This window comes from Lissotriton helveticus, chromosome 7, assembly GCF_964261635.1.
Source record: "Lissotriton helveticus chromosome 7, aLisHel1.1, whole genome shotgun sequence".
Taxonomy (NCBI): domain Eukaryota; kingdom Metazoa; phylum Chordata; class Amphibia; order Caudata; family Salamandridae; genus Lissotriton; species Lissotriton helveticus.
This window is the reverse complement of record NC_136068.1, coordinates 1,188,277,054-1,188,299,315: the sequence shown is the minus strand read 5'-3', so window position 1 is coordinate 1,188,299,315 and position 22,262 is coordinate 1,188,277,054. Positions and strand designations below refer to the sequence as shown.

Here is a 22,262-nt window from a genome sequence, read left to right as displayed (position 1 = left end):
CCCACAAACGAAGTGTCCACTTCGGTGGATGCGGGTCCTGACGTGTCTCTGTATGAGACCGGTAAGTTTCGTACTGTTTCAGCAGTGCATCTAGTTTCTGTTCCAGTCAGTTCTGTTCTCGAGAAAATTCATGTATTCTGTTTTCCGTATTCCAGGTAGTATTCGGTTCGAACTGTTATTCTGAATGTTATTCATGTATTTTAATGTCGTGGTATGAGTGCGAAGTGATTATCGTGTTTATTGTGCATCGTGTTGTGTCCAGGTTATAGATCAGTCATGCCGCTCTTTTCAAAACTGCGTCAGTTAAAAACCAGAAAAGGTCTGTTAGAAGCAGCAGTTCCTGTTCCGCCTAGGGACAGTCCAGGTCATTTTATGTATCAGAAGCATGGCATAAGCGCCATATTGTATCTAGATTTATGGGTAGAGTATACCAAACAGTTAGAAGAAAAGTATAGATGGCCTGTATCAGGCACATGGGATGCCGAATGCATCATGCGAGTAGAAGAAGCATTATGGAAAAAGAAAGCCAGACAGTCACAGAAAGATGCCATCGAGTTATGGCGCAAAGAATCTCATAAAAGAACCGAAAAGAAATCAGAAAGTCAGAATTAAGTAGAGAATCCTTGGAACGAGCACAAGAAAAAGAATTAATCGAGATTGGTGAACGAGTTAAAACCGAACAGTCAGACAGACAGAGGCATGCCCTCATCAAGGGTATGTATCCTCTTCTTGCCGAGGGCTTGCCAAAAGCGACCCCGGAGGCATCCAGTAATTTCCCGCCACCATTAGTTCCGACCAAGCTACGTCACAAACCGACCGCAGCTGATATTTTCATTTCGTCCTATTTGGACGACACAGTCCCAGAATATGCAAATCCTGTTCCTGCACCGCCAGTCCCTGTAAATCAGGCACTTCCCGCTCCTCCAGACACCGGAGTACCTGTTACGGTACCCCCGGTCCAGCCCGCCATACAAGTCCAGCCTACATTTCCATTTCCCACTCTGCCAGGACGAAGAGCATCAGTAGACGACTCTAGTTTAGGGGCCGCAGGGGGAGGTACTCCTCAAACCCCGCCGCCACACAAGCGTTTAACGTTAGCCGAATTACATGCACAAGCGTCACAGCGTACGCCCAGACATCAGTCTGTTGCAGAAATAAGAAAAGCCCTTACCGAATGTGGCTATGATCCAGTCCCAGGCGAGGATAATATGGTTTTATATTCATTACGCGTAAGAAAGGTGACCGAGTATCTAGTCACCCTACCAGATATGAAAGAAGATCTAGACAGAATATATCGTTTCATCCGTACCGGGAATGATCCAGAAAGTATTAGTGATGTCATGTGCCAAAGAAAAGCTGAAGTCCAGCTCATGCTATTAAAGTTTCTGATTAATTGTCTAATAAGGGAACAAGATAATCCGACCAAAGATCCAGTCGAAATGAGAACCCTGACAAGGTGGAGTGATAATATAGCCGAGGGTAAGCATAAGACCATCGGTAGTATAGAGAGTATGTACAAGAAGATTCGTAAAGAAATAATAAGGATACACGAACAACGCAAAGCAGCACAAGTAAGCGAGAAAGAAAATGACTCTTCTACAGAAGAGGTAGAGGACGAGAATCCCGACAGAATAGCGTATGTAGGAAAATCTAGATTTCCAGACCGACATTCACGTCTAGACTACAAGAAAACTGTTCCTCATCCGGCACCAGAACAAGGTTCTCTAGAACAAGTATTCCAAGCTACCGATCACATTCTGAAATTACGAATCGGTTATAGCGAGTTAAGTACTATGCATGAACAAGAACTAGTCCGATCAGCAGTCCGATGGATTACTGATTCTACCACTTTTCCAGACGAAATAGTGGCACAAATGTTTCTGAAATTGCCCCCAGCCGAGCAACGACTGGCGGGTATGTATATGATCCAGCACCTCATTACATTGTATGAGGGTCAACATTCTGATCAAGGTCCGTTACACGATGTCCTGAACGAGTTACTCCAGTATAAATGGAAAGGTTTAGGTACCGATTTGATTAGTGTCATTCTAGAACAGCGCCACAAATACAGAACGTTTTTGAACCCGCATTTCGTTCATGTCTCACCCCCAGAAAGTAAACCCTTTTACATAGACAGACAGAATCCGTTAAGAGAAGTACATCCAGTTAAGACAGACGGTGGTGAAATGCAACGAGTGTTTGTTTACACCCCTATCACAAAGATGGAACTCTTAGAGATGAAAAAGCTAATTCCCTGTCATGATAAAGATCCAGCAGGGTTCCACCGAGAATTAAAGGACATGCTCCGTATGGGAGAATACACGTATCCAGATATTATTAAAATGTTAAAAGTCTTGTTGCCCGCAGGGGTATATGAGAAACTCAAAGAAAAAGAATGGGAGGTGGGAGAGAAAAAGATCGATTGGGCAGTTCTAGAAGCTGAAGACAAGGCACGAGTACCAGGTACCGGTCTTGGAGATAAATGCAAAGAATTACCGGAATTATTAATACAAGTTTTACCCAGATTATTGACGACTAGAAAGGAAGACTGGGATGCAATCTCAGCCTGTAAACAGAAACAAGACGAAGATATTAGTGATTATTATTCTAGATTTGAGAAATGTTTTAGCATCAACAGTGGCCTCAAGACAAGTAGTGAGTCATACCCTCATCTTTTTGTTACTAAATTGGTCGAGAATTCAAGTCCACAAATTAAGAACCGAGTTTTGAAAGTCGAAAGTACCTGGAAAGCTAATACCCCGTCCCAGATGTTACAGATGCTCCAATATCACCAGAATAGAATCAGAGAAGAACAAGAACATGAAAGGAAACGTATGAAAGACACGAAAATGAAAGTACTAGTTGCACAATCTGTTCCTCAAGACAGTCAGAAAAGGGGTCCAAATCAAGCCAGTCATCCTGCAGCTCCCGTTAAAGGGAACTGCAATTATTGTAAACAGCCAGGTCATTTTATAAACGAATGTGCAGTTCTGAAACACAATATAGCTACCGGTAAGACTAAAGAAAGACCACGTCCGCCAAGACAAGAACAAGTTTCACAGACTTCTCAGCCACAGAATGCACCACAGACAGTTACAGCACCGCAGCCTATCGCTGCAACACAGCATGTTACACAGCAGATGTACCAGTATGCTCAGTCCGAGTATCCAGAGTATCAGCCATATTCATGAAACAGCCTAGAGAGGGAGGTAGGCTTGCCTCTCATCGAGATACCTGTAGATCAAGAAGGTCCCTATGTTCACAGTCAAGTATTAGGGAAAGACAGAAAGTTTCTGATTGATACAGGGGCAAGTAGGACCACTATAAGTCACGCCGAAGTTCCAGGGGCTCCGCTCTCAGGCTCAAGAAATGTTTCCCATGGATTTTCAGGAAAACCTATCGTAAATGAAATATCAAAGCCAGTTACTCTAGAAGTAGGTCCATTGTCCCGCACTACTGATCTGTTACTTACTAAGTCATGTCCAGAAAATCTATTAGGCATTAAAACACTGAAAGAGTTAGGTGCAGTTATATGCTGTTCCCCAGAGGGAATACGATTGTTCCTACGTGACTTCAAGGGTCACTATGTATTACGAGATTTTGATCCTAGATTGTCTAATGTTCCGCAGCATCTATGGGCGCAAGGTCCAACTGATGTTGGCTTTATGCAAATCACACCCCATCGTGTGACTCTCAAGCCAGGTGTTGTCCTGCCACGAATCAGACAGTACAGATTGCCACCTGAGGCTGTAGCAGCCTTATCCAAAATTATTGACGAGCTCATGGCTCAAGGAGTAGTTGTAGAAACTGACTCCAATGTATGTAATTCTCCGATCATTCCTGTCATGAAACGTACTGATCCGAATGCACCTCCAGTATATCGATTAGTGATTGATCTCCGAGAACTTAATAAATGTATTATTCCCCAGTATCCAGTCGTCCCAGATATCTCTTCCCTGTTGACAGCTTCATTCTTTACTGTCATAGACCTCAAGAACGCATTTTTCAGTGTCCCCATTCATCCAGACAGCCAGTTCCTTTTCGGATTTTGTTTAAATGGAAGGAGCTATATGTTCACACGAGCTCCTCAAGGTTTCACAGAAAGTCCTAGTATTTACAGTCAAGCACTCAAGAGACAACTAGACAACATTCACATGCCAACTGACACTGCCCTGCTCCAGTACGTCGATGATCTACTGATCACAGCCCGTTCTGAATGTGCTTGCGAGCGAGCATCCCTTACAGTTTTGTATTTCCTAGCCGAGATGGGGCACAAGGTGTCCCCTTCTAAGCTTCAATTCTGTGTCCAGCAAGTGGTCTACTTAGGACACTTACTGTCCAAGAGGGGTAGGCAGTTGACACCAGACCGTATTCAGTTAATAGCGAGTCTTCCTCAGCCCAAGACCCAGAAGGAGGTACGTGCTTTTATCGGCCTTACTTCTTATTGCAGACAATGGATTCCTCAGTATGCATTTCTAGCCAAGCCACTGATACAGTTAACGACACAGGAGGCAGCCGTATCGACTGTCCTCCCTTGGACATCTGAACATACACTTAGTTTCAATGAGTTAAAGAAAGCCCTATGTCAAGCTCCAGTTCTAGCAACACCGAACTACAGTAAGTCTTTTACACTTTTCGTCACTGAACGCGAAGGTACAGCATTATCTGTCCTCACACAAGATCAAGCAGGACAATATAAGCCCTGTGCTTATTTTTCGAGCACATTAGATCCTGTAGCCCAGGCTCTGCCTGCGTGCCTCAAGTCAGTTGCAGCCACAGCACTAGCTATCAGACAAAGTGATTCCATAGTATTAGGACACTCCCTGACAGTACAGGTTCCACACTCCGTGGAAGTTCTTTTAAACCGAACACAAACTCAGCACTTGACAATTGCACGTTTAACAGGTTATGAATTGACACTGTTCCAGCCACACATAGAAATCAGACGCTGCAATGTTCTAAATCCTGCTACACTGTTACCGTCAGTTAATTCAAATCCTGCCACACACGACTGTGTGGAAGTAGTTAATATTATGACTAAGCCAAGACAAGATCTGACAGATATTCCATTACCAGATCCCGACCTGACACTTTATGTGGATGGTTCATGTATGAGAACAAGTACAGGAGAACTAGTCGCCGCGTATGCAGTGACTACCGACACTGAAGTTATTGAAACACACCGCATTGACACCCTGTCTGCTCAAGCAGCGGAGCTAGTTGCTCTGACACAAGCCTGCATACACGCCAAGAACCTGAAAGTTAATGTTTACACAGATTCACGCTACGCATTTGGAGTCGTACACGACTTCGGAGTGCTCTGGCAGGAGAGAGGTTTCATGACTTCTCATGGAACCAAGATTCAGCATGGTCTCCTTATTCAAGCTCTGTTAGATGCTATACACTTACCGACATCCATTGCTATCATGAAGTGCAAAGCACATACGAAAGTTACTGACATTATTTCCCAGGGTAATGATCTAGCAGATCGCACAGCCAAGCTTACAGCTCAGACACCAGACATTCCAGTAAATAAGACACCGACACACACTCCAGATCTGACTACATGTATGACAGTTAAGGACCCTACTCAAGATGTCATAGATATCCAGTTACATGCTACTCCCGATGAAATCAAGAAATGGTCCGAACAAGGAGGGGTCCAGACAGATCAAGGATGGGTAACGAAGGGTAGAACCACATGGTTTCTCCCCGACTCCATGGTTCAAGTCATTATTAATACCGCACATAGTCCAGCACATTTAGGAGAAAAAGCCATGTTAGACAGTATCCAGAACGTTTGGTTCAACAAGCATCTACGAGCTGCAGCCAAGCAGAAAGTCCGTACCTGTATGATATGTTGTCAGTTCAATCCAGGTAAAAGTGTCCCGGTGGAACAAGGTGGATTCCAGCCTCCTGACCACCCTTTTGAAGTCCTCCAGATGGATTACATTCAGATGGAGCGATGTCGAGGTTTCAAGTATGTCCTTGTAGTTGTATGCGCTTTGTCCAGGTGGACGGAGGCATATCCAGTTCCAGATTACACAGCCGCGACCACTGCCAAGCAGTTGGTTCGTGAGTTCTTTCCCCGTTATGGACTCCCTAGAGTCGTATATTCTGACAACGGCCAGCCATTCTCATCTGAACTCATGAAACATGTGTCCCTTTTGTTAGGGTACCAGTGGAAGTTCCATTGTGTACGCCATCCTGAAGCAGCCGGTCTCGTAGAGAGACATAACCAGACTTTGAAAATCCGTATCGCAAAAGTTTGTCAAGAGAAAGGTGTGGACTGGCTAGTAGCTCTGCCAGTTGCTCTGTTTTACATGCGCATGGTCGCACATTCCAGATCAGGTCTGTCCCCGTATGAGGTCGTTTTCGGCCGCCCCCCAAATATGTGGGGTACACCTAGACCCCGAAGTATTACCGATGTTTCAAGTAATATGCTGACAGATTACCTAGCTTCCTTGATGTCTGCCCTCAACTCTTGTCGTTCACAGGTTGCTGCCGCATTTCCAGACAATACCGAGGTGGCACCGCATGAAATCGTTCCATGGTTCTTGTCCGGAATTTCGATCGCTCAAGTCCGCTAGAGCCTCGCTGGAAGGAGCCCCGACAGGTCCTCCTGGCCACCCGTACAGCCGTGAAGTTGGAGGGACGCAAAGGCTGGGTGCATCTTTCGCATATTAAAAGATTTAATGGACTGGCACCTGTCTCAAAGAACATTTCCGAAGATTCAAAGGACTGCCAAAGTTCTATTCTTAAGGACTGTCCCGCAAAAGACAATGATACTGCACCCTCCCTGTTAGAGAAAACTCCGCAACAGGAGTATAAACTCAAGTTAAGGTCTAGTAAAATAAGTCAGCCAGTTTGATTGTCTAAGTCCTCCCCTAGGTGAAACGGTTAGACTGTTTCTGACATGTATAAAATAGACCCCCATAGTGAGAGAGGTAGTCAAAACTCAATCCGATGTATCGTTTTTCTATGTTTCATATTATTTCTCAGTATTATGATTTCCTGCACCAGTTATGCATTTTACCTGTATTTCCCGGTTTCTCATGTAAATAAGTCTTCTAATGCTACAGTAGAGCACACGTTTAGTGATCTACCTCCTCATGAACTCTCTTACCGCCTCGCTATGCGTAATAACTCTTTCATCCGCATGTTACATTATTCACACCAGACCAGCAATGCTACTAATTGTTGGGTGTGTGGTCGACTCCCCCCTTTCCAGACACCGAAGGGAGTTCTGCCACTCTTTCCTTATCCATTTTCACATAATGGTTCGTGTGGAGCATGGTCCACGTTAACGTCATCCTCAACAGATATGTCTTTTCTTAACAGTACATGTTTCCCAGACAAGCAAGGTCTTCCCCACAGAACAGGGTTAGATCTAGAAAACGAAGTTTACAATTTAGGTAATTATTCTTCGAATTTCATGGTCCTGAATGTTCAGTCTGATTCCACTCCAGACTTACCTGCTATTTCAGTACTACCAGTCAAAGGCGAATTATGTGTTAGAAATAATGGTTCCGTACATGTAGGACACAGCGATTGTACTACTATTGTCAAATATAGTGACAGTGGGAAATCTATTTTCAAAGCTTCACGTCATTCTTATTTTATTTGTGGTCAGACCGCATATGTTCGTCTGCCCCTCGATTGGGAGGGAACCTGTTACATTGCCTTCCTACTGCCACCAGTTTTCCTAGCCCCATCTGATTATCACAGAAACACACATCTAGTACACATTAGACATAAAAGGGAGGTCGAGTCCCCGATTGTCGATTATACTGAAACTGCTCTAGAACAGTATACAGATTTCAATAGAGGTTTCTTTTTCTTTATAGGACCTATCCAGAATAGTAAGCTAATTCGTAGATTAACCAGAACCCTTGAAGCTGTAGTAAATGAGACTGCCTCTGCTCTAGGTAACTTAACCGAAGAGCAATCTGCTATGAGATTTGTCGTTTTACAGAATCGTCTCGTCCTTGACGTCATATTGGCCGATAGGGGCGGGGCCTGTAGAGTCATCGGATCTAGTTGCTGCATTTTCATTCCTAATAACGCGCCGTCTGTTTATTCAGCTATAACCAGACTCCATAAAATTGCCCATCTGTTACACCAAGATCCAGGCACCTGGACGTGGTCCGGTTGGTTCTGGAACATAATTTCCGCCTGGGGATGGAAAGTATTGTCATTTCTAGGTATTGCAGTAGCGATCATATTCAGTTGCTGCCTCTGTATACAATGTGGCCCTGCGATTTGCGGCATTTGTGCTACCTCTTGTATTCCTAGTCCCAAGCCCCGTTCTAAATCCCGTTCCAGGATAATTCGAGACGAGCAAATGATACTGTATGAAATGATAGATGGTATCATGAATATTGATGTTTCCTGATGGAAACGTAGTGACAAGGAGGGAATGTGGAAAAGTTAATTTTGCCATGTTCTGTGTCCCTACGAGTCCTCCATCATATGTTATCTGTGCATGATTAATATGCATATGTATTCCCTATGTTCGATTAATGACGCAATTAGAGTTGTGTCCACCTCTAGTATGTCAGTTTCCAGTTCTCGTGAATACTACGAATATCAGGCCTATGTAAAGTTACGTTGCCACGTTTCTCAGTGTGCACGTTATTCCATTGTAAAGTCCCCGTTTCTAGGCCTCAGAAGGGCCTGGACACCAGATTCAGCTCCTGTCTCCTGTCTCCTGAAGCCTCGCTGAGGAGCGATACAGCCCCCACCTGTATCCTCGACCCTTCACTTACTTCCTGCCTCGCAGTGCCCGGCTCAGCCTAGCTCTGCCTCTGAGTCTGCCAAGAGTATGTTATGATTCCAGTTATCAGTTCAGTCCTCCTTCTCTGCATTCCTAAGCTACCGAACTGCATCAATAGTTTCCGTCATTGTCTAGCCTTTCCGTCTCCATGTAAGAGAAATACTGTATTAATGGTCATTTAATATTCTCCATCACGCACTACATGTAGAATAATGCATGCTCCAGTCTTAGAGTCCGTAAGCCTCTCCCCTCCTGACTCTTAGTTCATATCAACATGTTCTCAAAACATCAGATACTAGATACTGCTTAGGTACATGTCGCCCTGACTCTCCAGACTTCAGTCTCTGCTCCTAGCACAGAGTTCGTAGCCCCCAGCTTCTCCTAGTAACACGTCATTGCCAGTTTGCGCGCACCATTAGGTCAGAGGTCCCGGCTCCTTAGGTAGCCCCCTCCATGGCCCCGCCCCATTCATGACATATTCTGTTACGTTTGCATCACATGTCTATGTATACGCCTCTGTTACACCCACTTTCACCCTTATCTTTCGCGACTGCTATTGACCACACCCACTGCTCCGCCTATTCTATGTACTGTAATGCAACTGTTTTAGTATATATGTTCGTGTATTGTTATTAAAAGTCAGCGCGCTCATCCCAGATCCTGCCCCGGCAGCTGCCGGGCCCTGCCATCCTATTCCTGTGCAGGTTGTCCTGTTCCTGTCCTTATGCTGTATTAAACCTGCAAAACTCCTACTACCTCGAATCTTGACTCTTATTTATTGAGCTATCTGTTATTCATTTAAACATTCAAAAATAGAGGTATTATTTATTTATTTACCACAAGCCGCACACACACACACCCAGAGCCGCACACACACACACCCAGAGCCGCACACACACACACACACCCAGAGCCGCACACACACACCCAGAGCCGCACACACACACCCAGAGCCGCACACACACACCCAGAGCCGCACACACACACCCAGAGCCGCACACACACACACCCAGAGCCGCACACACACCCAGAGCCGCGCACACACACACCCAGAGCCGCGCGCACACACACACACAGAGCCGCGCGCGCACACACACACACACACACACACACACACACACACACACACACACACACACACACACACACACACACACACACACACACACACACACACACACACACACACACACACACACACACACACACACACACACACACACACACACACACACACACACACACACACACACACACACACACACACACACACCCCCCCACCCCCCCCAGAGCCACACACACACCCTATGGCACAAAACAGGTCATCGTTTAGCAACAGCCCTTACTAAGAGGCCTATAATTGTAGGAGCATGACCCTGCTCACTTGCTGTGCCGATTTGAAGTGTGCAGTCAGAGAGCTTATGTTGCTGCACAAGACTTCAGATTCCAGTGTTGCCAATCTGTCACCTTTCAGGCACACCGAGAGTAAATGCACCATATGAGCCTTGAGGGGAATCGTTAAACCTGCGCACTAAACAATCCCCCACATTCCCACCCACAAAGGCATCTGGGAGAGTGTGCAGTCAAACGCCTGCCTGGGTAATCAATGTAATAGCCTCTCCCGCAGAAGGAAAATGACATTTCCTTGTGCTCAAGATGGGGTAGCCGGATTGTGCAGTGCGAGCAGTAAAGTCGGCCTTCAATCAATTTGATCCAAGTGAAGTTGCTGCCCTGCGTGCGCCCGCGGAGCAGGGCTGTTTATTTATTTCCTACTCCGCACCGCTCCCTGCACATCTGGCACATTTAACGTGCCCATTCCCGGTGATTGGGTGGCAGCATGTTTCCGTCAGTTTTACCACCACCCAATTGCAGCTGCCACCCAGTGCTGCAACGCGGGGCGAGTGCTGTAGTGAGTATGTGCGCCCGGCGGGCCCGGTGGTGACTGACAACCCATGGGGCACACACGGACAGACACTAGGCGCTGGAATAGCAGGGAGCCTCAGAGCATGGCCCGATGGACTTGCTGGTAGAGCCTCTGGAATGGCAGGGAGGCTTCAGGGCAGGAATGGGAGTGGAGCTAGAAGTGCAGAATTGCAGGAGCGCTGCCGACCAGCATTCAAGTACATTCTTAGACTGCGGGCGGGGAGTAGCCGATAGTCAGGATTAAGGTAAGTTATTTGAACTGTATGTGGCTCTCAGCACTGTACAGTAAGTGATGCTGCGGGGCAGGACTGAGGTACATCGGTAGAGCAGCGGTGCTGCAGGCCAGGAATGAAGTGCCCAGACAGGGAGGCCCTCCAGTCACAGCAATGGGATATCAGTGCAGGCTGCGGGTGAGGGCTGAGTTGGGCCAGGAACACTGGACGTGGCTCCCGGACCGGGAAAAGGAAGGACGGTTGAGGTACATTAGTCGAGCAGTGGTGGGCCTCAGTACCGTGGAAGCAAGAGGTGCCCAGCAGAGGGGTCATGAATGTCGAGGAGCAACAGTGGGTCCTGCCCGGACAGTGAAGAGTATGTGCTCAAGATCAGACTGGTGGTGCATGGGGGGGGTCTACGTCACGCACTGGAAGAGACGAACCCCGCAGTCATACCTGGAATCCATGCCTCTTCAGGGGCGGGCGAGGGTGTTGTGAGGCCCTTCCTCGGCTGCCGGCTTCTTCTTACCTGCGGGTCCAGAGCCTCCGGAATGGCAGGGAGGCTTACTCGTGCCTTGCCCCTTCTCCGCCATCTTGGTAAAGGAAGGTAGAAGGCAACGCAGGCTCGGATCGGCTGAAACGTTACTGTCTCCCATTGGCTGTTGCTGTGCTTCATCTAATGTGCTGATTGATTTCTGTTTCTGTCCTGTTTCGGCTTTGGAGGATCGTAAATAACTTCGAAGTTGGAGTCAGACAGAGAGGTTAGAGAAATTAAAAAAGTGAACGTGAAATGGACGAGGAAAGAAAAGACGACGGAGCAGTGAAAGTAATGGAAACAAGATGATTCTGAAATAATGCAACGCCCACGGATCGCATCAAGCCGGGGAAAGAGTATGGGACCTCGGCGAGAGGGAGGGTGTGGGGGGCGGGACTTAAAAAAAGAGACAAACGCCCACGGATCGCATCCAGGCAGGGAAAATAGTAATTGACACACCTCTCTTCCAATGGCTAGCCTCCATTTACGAAGCTAGCCAATGGAAGAGAGAGGCGTGTTAAAGCACCACTGTTGAACTCATGAAATTTCGGCTCCGCCCACTGCTTCGCAGTGCGACGGTAGCCTCAACCTAAAAAACCTCTTGATTAAATAGTTCACGTGTTAGCCTCCCTTCTCGCTCACTTGTGCCGCTTCCTCTAGGTGGCGCTCCTTTCTACTGACAGTGCAGCCGTTACATCGAGGCTTAGGGGGTCTAAGGGCCGCATTGCTCCCCAATTATGCTGTATGGGAGATTTGGAGTGGGGACGCATTTTCTTTCCTTGTTATTGGGCCAATGACCCTGTTCTGTGCAGTAGCATAGCAAGGATGCCATTGGCACTGGTCCAAGCAAGAACGTTTGCCGCTTTAACTGTCGAGGTAGTAAAAAACGGCCACCACCATCAGGGTTTCATTAGACCCGGTGCCACTGCACCTGCTGTAGCAATGCTCGTTTCAAGGGCAGCGATTCCTTGGCTTGTCTGCAGATCGCGCGCAGTTCTTGGGCCCAGACTTCGCAGCTGCTCCCCCAGGGTGTGTCTGTGCCGCTCAATGCGGAACCGTCGCACATATGCCCTGGAGGAAGGGGTGCTGGGGGTGCTACAGCACCCTCAAAAGAATCATGCTGCAGTTCAGAAGGAGGCAAGAGCACTTAAGATTCATTTACATCGTGTTCTTATCTTGTCACAATTCCCGTGCCTTCAAAGACAGAGGTCAAGTGTCAAGCTCGGTCTTCTGATAAATTGTCACTTATTCTTTCAACATGGAGATTGGAGTTTACTTTTATTTCTCTGGCTATTAAGAGCATTTTGTAAGGTGAACTATTTGACAATTTTGCTTAGGTACAGGGAGTGTGAATGGATAGCATGTAGAATGTCATTTTTTCCTAACAAATGACATTTAAATACCTGTAAATGAAATTTATAAATATGTCAAATTATATCAGCTGTTAAAGCATAAATGAAGCACCATTTTTTGTGATTAGGAAATGTGATGCAAAGATTTTAATAGTATCATTTATCTTGCTGATGTGCAAATGATAAATATTTGCTGAAATCTTATTTCCACACTGTTGTTTGTGCGCTACATAGTTTTATAAATTAGCTGTCTATACATGGCACTGCATTTCCGCACCAGTGTTCTCCAAAATGCATCACCAACTACACACCACAGCCCTACCACTCTCCTACTGAATGGGCGTGCCTGATTTACTTTATTTGTTCCTTTTTCAACTTTGATTTTTCACAATCCCTATGATTTCAGTAATGTAACATTGAGGGCCGCACTACCACTCTAAAAATGGTTCCAGCTCGACTGCTGTCACATGTTGCATTTTTGTGCAGAAAATAAATAGCAGACTTCATAAGACTCCAATTAATTTATCCAATATTCCAGATCCATCCGTTCATCGATCTAACCAGGAAAAAAACGTGGTTTTCCAGAACATTGCAACGCAATATTTTTCACTTAATTTGATTAAAAAAACATTTGTGCCATTGCTACAAAAATCAATAAATAAATAAAAACACAACGGCCGACGGACGCTGCATTTCTTTTTTTATTTACGTTTATAGCAATCTCGGTACACCGCACTTTACTTTAACACACATTAAGCTAAATCACAGCATGCCGCAATTGCTACAATAGTAAATAAATAGAAAAAAAATACGGCAACCACAAACTTTTTTACCCTTTATTGACGTTTGTAGCAGTGGTGGCACGCCACACTTTAGCTTTAGACATCTAAATCTAAAGCATGACGTGCCACCATTGCTACAAAAGTTCATAAATAACAAAACAAAGTCAGGCAGACGCCACATTTCTCTATCCATTTGCAAAACCAATATCTCTCCGTTTAACTAATGCAAGACCTATTTCATTGCAAATGCTTGTTTGTTTTTGCGTAGGTGTAAGGTAAATGATGCAAGATTCAAATGCCATTTGCTTCTTTGTCAGCTCTTCTTGGCCTGCGTCTCTGTTAATCAATTGTCAGATTTGAATCTAAATTTCCTGGTCTTTATTTTTGGGAAGCCAGTCTAACGTGACGAATATTTTGCCACTTTTTATCAGCCGATAATCCACGTTGCCCAGCCTGCTATGTTTATTTTTACCTGCACAATAGTACCCATCTTAGTAGGAATGTGATATACAAATTACATTTGATTAAATTAATGCATTTTACCTATTAATTAATTGCAGAAATAACTATTCTAGTACAGTGTGTTACCGGCATCATAACATTGTGGAAAAAAATTAGAAAAGCGTTTAAGTGATGGTTTAAAAAGATCCCAAAAATGTAGCATTTCTAGGAGTTGAAAATGCTTGTAAGAATACAATTCTCTAGAAGAATTTATGAAATTGTCTTGCTCTTTCAAAATGAAAACTTTTGCACTGCTCTCTGCTGATAGATCTAAGTTACCTATTGTTAGATATATATTCACTCTTTGTGTGCTTTTTACTGAAATGTATCTGGGTTAAACTAACTCACAATTTTTACCTATAAGGAAATGTCATTGCCTATTCACCCTCCCCGGTAATTGATTAATGTTGCCACTGTTTAGAAAACTGCTTAGAAAAAAAATTGGACACAATCTTTTTTTTTTTTGTGTGTAGCTTGTGACGAACGCATATGAAGAGGAAATAAAATCTTATGAAGAGAAGGAGAAGATCCAAATCTCAAAGTTAAAAGCAAAATTGAAAGAAAAGGTAGGTTTAACATCCAGTGAAATTAACTTGGGTTTGCATTTTGCACTGCTCAGTGACGATGTTCATCAATGAAATAGATTAACGTAATTTGGTCATTAAGGAATGTTTTACACTACCATGGGTAAGGAGAGTACATTTAGGGTTTGATGCTTTCTTTGTTTTAGTGGGTTTCACTGAACAGCTCATGTCCACAAATAAAATGATGGATGATAGCAGCATAAACAAAGTAAAAAATCATCTGATAGAGACTTCTAGCTGCGGATTCCTTACCTTTGAATTTCCCAGAAATCAGGCTGGATCCGAAAACTTTTGCTGAGCAATTCTCCTTGCGTGACGTAGTCGGTAGCGTCGGTTATGATGTTGCAGTGCGTTCGGACGTCAGTTCTTTTTTTTCGTGCCTGTTAAGTGCCGATTTGGAAAGAACTACCCCTCTGATGCTTTTTGGCAATCTTTTTCTTGATTATTGGCGATATTTTTGGATTCGACTTTGTGTGTGAGCGATGTCTTCGAGAAAGACAGACAGGTTTCAAACCATGTTGTCTTTCACCGATCCCCACCGCGTTTGTCTGTAGTGTCTTGAAGTGACCACAAATCGAAGTCGTGTTCAGACTGTCAGGCGATGACCCCGAACACCTTGAGGGAGCAAGAGATGAAGTTGCTTATGGCCCGGCAGTCGACACCATCAAGCAAGACTCCGAGTAGGTCACGGTCCCGTTCGAAGAAGAGGAGGTGGCGGGACCGCTCACGGAGGCCTAAGTCCTCTTCCTCCCATTGAAGCTCTTCTGGACACTCTGGGAAGAGGCACAAGAAGAAGGCCAAGCAGACTTCGACTTCACCTCAACTGGCATTCGTCGTCGAGAGAGGTAAGGAGCACAGACTAAGTCGGTGACTACGACATCACCGATGCCAGTCGGTGGCGCTAGCCCCATCCTCATCACCGACTATACGGAGCCCCGGCACTTCATCGAGCGACGCAGATTCCGACGTGGACAGAACCCAGGAGTTCTAGGTTGTCGCTTGAGCACTTTGTGGACATGCTAGGCTCAGGAGAGGAATGGGAGGAGTCTGAAGACCCTCTTGAGAATCAGGATGTCTCAGAGGAGACAATGGACTGGTATGGGGAACTTGGGGAAGACAGTGGTCTGGATACTTCCCTAGACACTGGCATGCTCTCTCAGCCTACAGTGGCTACGAAGGTGGGGGCGTCCTATGCCAGGGTGGTTAAGAGGGCAGCTGTGGTCCTAGGACTGGAACTGCTCTCCGTGCAGGTCAGGACTGATCTGACCGAAGTGCTTTAGCCTGGGGCTTCCACTTCTGAACCCTATTGCCCTTTAATGAAGCACTTACAGACGTCCTTCTAGGAACTTGGTCCAAACCTAGCACTGGGGTTTTTGTGAATAGGACGATTGCACGCCGCCATCGCCTAGCTCCAGGCGACCCAAAGTTCCTCAGCCAACACCCCACCCCAGAAAGTTTGCTGGTGCAGGCTTCTATGTTCCAAGGCGCATTCCCTTCCGGATAGGGAATCCAAGAGACTGGACTTATTTGAGAAGATGTTTTCTTCCACTAGTCTGGCATTGTGGTCAGTGAATACCACTTGCTATTTGGGCTGTTTCTTCCACTCTCCTTGTGAAACGGCTGTGCACGTGCTGCCACAAGTCCCAAAGGAGGCCAGGCCTGTGCTCTCCCAAGCTGACAAGGACGGGAGAGATGCAGCAAAATTCACCATGCGGTGTGGATTAGATACGACCGATTCGCTAGACAGGTTGATTTCAACGACGGTGGCCTTGAAACGCCACACCTGGCTGCGTACAACTGGCTTCTCGAGGATGTCCAAGCCAATTTGATGAACAAGCCTTTGATGGAACCCGTCTTTTGGTTGAAAAGGCAGACTCGGCCTAGATCAGGTTCAACGACTCTCGAGCTACGGCCAGATCCTTGGGCCTCTCCTCCACTCCTCCTGGTCAGTCTTCCTTTCGCCCCTTTTGTGGCAACGGAAGGGGTTTCCAGCCACATCAGCCCTATCCCAGCCACCGTCCTGCTCAGACTACCCAAGCAGTGCATGGACGCCGTACATTCCGCCCTCGGTATGGTTCCTCCACTAAGACAGTTTACGCCTGCTGTTGGCAGACATTTGTTTTATATTGTAAAGAAAGGTCTATTGACCCTCTTTCTGCTTCTTTCTACTGTCCTTTTATTAATTTTAACCCTTGCCCAGCAGGGCTCCTTCTTGGGAACTCTCAATGGTTACCTTTTTGCTCGGTCTGCTTTTTTGCGGCTGCCACACCAGCCCGCTCTCTTCAAGTCTCCTATTGTAAATAGATTTCTAAAAGGACTGGCTCACGTGTTTCCTGCCCCCCCTCTTTGTTATGCCACAGTGCGACCTTAATTTGGTCCTCACTAACCTAATGTGTTCTCCCTTTGCACAGTTGTCCCCACAGGCTGTTGACCATCAAAACAGCCTTCTTGGTGGCAATTACATCGGCCCAGAGGGTGAGTGAGTTGCAGGCATTATCCAGCTCGCCTTCTTATCTTATGTCCTTTCCGGACAAGGTGGTACTTCGCACCAGGGCTTCTTTTTTGCCAAAGGTTGTGATCCCAATCCATCAGTCCATCACTTTGCCCACCTTCTTCGCTCCCCCACATCCCTCTAAGGAAGAGGAGCGTCTCCACCGGCTGGACCCAAAAAGAGCGTTTTCATTCTACCTTGACCGCACAAAAGAGTTCCGGGTGGATGACCAACTCTTTGTGGGGTATGTGGGAGCGAAGAAGGGAAGGGCAGTGCAGAAAAGGACCATGTCCCGCTGGGTCATTCTCTGTATTAAAATCTAGTTCATGAGTCCTCAACCCACCGCCGGGATGGTAGGGCTCTGGTATCTGATTCAAAGGGTAGGAATCTGCAGCTAGAAGTCACTATCAGATAAACAAGTTGCGTACCTTCCTGCCACTCTCAAGCCCATGGCCCATTACCTAATTATTAGTACATCACAGATAGTGCTTGCTTTTACTGTGCACTGTCTTTCGGCTACACTGTCACCCCTGCATGGCTTCCCCTCCGTAGCTGACGTAACGACTTATGCAGTTTTTAAACTCTCTATTTCTGGTACTTTGGCGCTTCCACCTTGCTTGATGCTCTGTTACCTCCAAGGTAGTGGCTTCCTCTTGCTGCTTCCTGGCAGGTATGATTCAGCCCTTACCCTAATACTCCGGGCCAGCTAGCTCTGTGCTCTCACGCCGCTATTTCTTGATGTAACATTTTAGTTTTTCTACCCCTGGCTCCTCGATTTTCCTAAAATTGGATAATTTTACTCTACTACAGGCATGTTGATCTTTACTGTCCTGAAGATGATCCCATGTATCTAGTTTAAGGGATCGAAACGTCGATGCCTATGTACCATATGGCACTGTATATATTGTGATTGTAATGTACAATGGTACTAACGCTTAATCAAGTCTGTCTACCGAGGGGGGCGTGGCCAACAGCATGGCCGACTAGACGCGCTTTGCCGGAGCTCCGGCCGAGCCGCGTAGAAATCCGACATCCCATATCCCCCGCGATCCCCTAACGGCACCAAACGGAAGGAACAGCAATCTGGCACCTGAAAGAAGTACCACAGTAGCGGTGGCGTGCTGATTCTGCCAGGGAACCGTGCCGGACGACTGCCCCAGCGAACCCTCAGCGGCCAAGATGGCGACCGCGGCGGTCGGCTGATCGCCGCGATCCTGGAGATCCGCCTGTGACCCTGCGGTGCCGAGCCCAGCTGACGGGGGCTCCGCGACCCGTCTGGCCGCCGAGAGGAACCGGACTATCGCTGCCAGAGGGACGGAGGTGGGTCGAGGCGATCGCGGACGGCCGGCCGCCTTTACTAAGATGGCGGCCGGCGGTGTCCGGGACAGACAGTGACGGAGGAGCCCCCTGCTGCCCTCCCCATGCCAAGGTGAGACCGGGAGTCCCCGGAGAGGCAGTACGGAGCTGCGGAGGTGAGGCCGGGGCGGAGGAGGCGGGGGCCGAGCCCACAAACAGCGGGAAGCAGGGACAAGCTCGCCTACAGCCCCCGCCTTTACCAACATGGCGGCTGAGCTGAGGAGATACCCGGAGGATCGGACACCGGCGAGGGTGTCATAGCAGAGGGCCAAGACCTGCTGGGAGCGCGGAGACCCGGGCCTACACGAGTGTGAGCCTCATCTACCAGCTTGGGGCATAGACTGCCGAGCAGCGTAGGGGCGATCCGGCATTGCATAGCCTCGCCTGCAGAACACTACTACGCCCACCACAGCACATTGCGACACCTGGAGGGGCTCAGGGCGGAGGCGAAAGGGGTGCCTGGGAGGCCGCAAACGGGGCACAGCAGACGGAGGTGCCCAGAGCTGATACCACCGACTGCAGCACACGGCTGGGCTCCTCGGCGCCGCAGAGACGGGTGGCTTGCAGAGGGAGCCCCTGGCCTACGGACTGAGCAACCATGGGGAAGGGGAACCCGGTGCCCAAAACCACGAAACAGGGCCCCATGGACAGCTTTGCGGCACTGCGACATGCGGCGGAACAGCAGTCCGTGCAGCCCGGCACGCGAAACGACACGGCCATGTTGATGGAGGCCATCCAGGCGTCCAGGACGGACATACAGGCATCACGGACAGCCCTGGAGATGAAAATTGGAGAGGTAGGGTCCGAGGTGACGCTGCTGCGGCAGGATTTCCGAAACCTGACGGAAAGGGTAACGGCGACGGAATCCAGATTGACCGACAATGAGGAATCGATCACAACACTCAAGAAGGACATGGCGGAACTACAGGCCTCGCACCGACAACTGCAGTGGAAGGTGGACGACGCCGAAAATAGGTCAAGGCGCAACAACCTTCGCTTTGTAGGCTTTAGAGAAGGAATTGAGGGAAGGAACATGTCCGCCTTCCTCCTCGCCTGGTTGAAAACCACCTTCCCGACAGCGCAGTTCTCCTCGTGCTTCATCATTGAGAGGGCGCACAGGGCCCTTCTGGCCAAACCACCGGAGGGAGCAAGACCGAGACCAGTTATAGCGCGCTTCTTGAACTTTGCTGACAGAGACTTGATCCTACGAGAAGCCAGGAAAATGGGGGAGATCCGCTTGGAGAATGCTACCATTATGATTTTTCCGGACTACAGTCAGGAAGTCTCAAAACAGCGCCGCTCGTTTCACTCGGTAAAGGCAAAGCTGAGGTCCTTGAACATTGCATACATGCTCCTCTTCCCCGCCAAACTCAAGGTAATCTACAAAGACAAATCCATCTTCTTTACACACCCGGAGGACGCGTGGCAATGGCTCGAGGAACGCCCTATCCTGAATAGCAGAGAGGCAGCAGGTCAAGCGGCGCTGGACAGGTCGATACGGGAAAGGCCGCGCTGGGAGGTGCCGAAACCACAGCGGCGGAAAACGCGGAGGTCGCAGCAGAAGACGCCGGCAACACCGTACAGAACTCGAGGAGCGGAGGACAGGAGAGGAGGCAGATCGGCATCCCCGGGCAGGGCCTCTGGGGCGGGCTCTAGGTTCAGTTGCCTGAGGAATGGTATCCGTTCGGAAGGAGAAGAAATAAAGGAATCGGAGGGCCGCGCGTCCGGAGAAGAGGAGGAAGAAACAATGGGTGATTCGATACACCCGCTGGTCAAAGAAATTCAGCACTTGGAACAGGACTCCTCAGGGCAGGGGCCGACCATGGACACGCAAGACTCGCATTCGTGAACACTGGTGCACGGGGATCGGGGACGATAGCGGCTCGGCGATACGGAGCACGCAAGTTGACACACCCCCTACTGTTATTTGAGTTTTTAGTACTGGTTACTGTTTAGTGTGGGGAGGGATGTGTGGGAGGGCGACAGGCCTTCTCCCGTGGATAGTTTGGTCCCAGGTTGGGATCCAACTGGAAGGGGAGGGAGGTGGGGAGGGGGGGTGCGGGGGGGAGTTGGTTCCAATATTACCTCATGTTGGGGTTTCAGAGGGTTGCGGGGGGGAGGGGGGAGTCCGTTGAGAAACAGCAGCGACATGCCATCCCACACTTGATGCCATCCCTACTCAGAGGTCCCTCACGGGGAGGACGCTGTGACACACAATGGCGGGTACATTAGATACTCCACACGTGGGTGGCGCAGGGGGTCACGGTGCTAACATGGAATGTAAACGGCCAGGGGTCAAAAATTAAGAGAAGTTTGGTTAATGCTTACCTCAAACGACTGGCACCTGACATTATCCTCCTCCAGGAAACACACCTTAGAGGAAATCAATGCGCATTTATAGCACGAGGACGATATGCTGTCCTGGCTCATGCAGGATACACAATGGACTCCAGGGGAGTTGCGATTCTCATAAAAAAAACGACGCCATTCACGGTTACACGCACTTGGCTGGACCCACAGGGCACATATGCAGGAGTTCAGGGCATGTGGAGGAGACGTAGGTACACAATACTGTCAGTTTATGCCCCACCTAAGTTACAGACACGCACACTGAAGGCAGTCACGACCATACTACTGGACACGGCCGACACGACACAAGTAGTGGGGGGGGGGGGACTTTAACGATGTTATGTGCACTCCACAGCATAGATCAGGGTCACCTCACACGGTAGGGTCCACTTCAGCCCTAGCGCGGCACATGAATACCATCGGCCTCACTGATGTTTGGAGATGGCTCCATCCTACGCACGAGGCATATTCGTTTTACTCGGGGGCCCACAAAGTCTTCTCTAGATTAGATTATATCTTCGTATCCAGGCAGGAGGTCTCAGCGGGAGATTTAGCAGAGTACAAAGTGAGAGGGATTTCAGATCACTCCCCGCTATATGTACAGCTGGGGCGAGAGAAAGGAGAGAGACAGGCCGAATGGCGACTAGCGGCATGGGACATCCAAACGCCGGAAATACTCAGGGGTATGCGAGCGAACGTACGGGTCTATATGGCCGAAAATGAGGGATCAGTTGATTCCGGAGTTACCCTTTGGGAAGCAATGAAACCAGTCCTGAGAGACCGCATTCAGAGTAGGCTAGGGGACACTAGGCGGAAACGACAGGACAAGATAGCGAGTGAAGAGGTGAACGTCTTGGAGTTAGAAGCAGAATACCACCGACAGAAGGGAGAGGCGCTCCTCAGGAAACTGCTAGACACACAGACAATACAGGGAACTAGTCACAGACGAGGCACGCACTCAGGCACAGGCAACACTACACCGATTATATGATGTAGGTGACAAGTCCGGCAAACTTTTAGCTTGGTTGAGCAGGAAAGAAAGAGCGGCAAGGTGGGTGGATCAGATTACGTTAGCAGGGAACAGACAGGTGAACACGGATGAGGCCATAGCGGACGCCTTTGCGACCTATTATGAGGACTTCTATAGGGCCAGGGACCTGGGGGATAGAGAGGACGCCCAACGCTACATGTGTGATATGGAGGTGCCGACTCTGTCCACAGAGGCCAGTGTAGCCCTGGAGGCGGACTTGACACTAGAGGAAATATCGGAAGCGGTAACAGCGCTGAAACCGGGGAAAACTCCGGGGCCCAATGGTTTCCCGGCGGAATTCTTTAAACGGACTGCGGATTTGTTGCAGCGACACATGAAGGCTATTTTCACAGACTCATACCGGGCAGGGA

At 48.2% G+C, this 22,262-nt stretch overlaps 1 protein-coding gene across 1 annotated transcript in view; it reads left to right on the top strand.

Annotated features, from left to right (window-relative positions):
* CEP95 (centrosomal protein 95) overlaps positions 1-22,262 on the top strand; it is a 754,590-nt gene that overhangs the window by 546,103 nt on the left and 186,225 nt on the right. Inside the window, exon 14 of the mRNA XM_078654338.1 lies at positions 14,555-14,647. Within this exon, the coding sequence (XP_078510464.1) occupies positions 14,555-14,647 (93 nt within the window). The remainder of the gene's footprint in view (positions 1-14,554; positions 14,648-22,262) is intronic.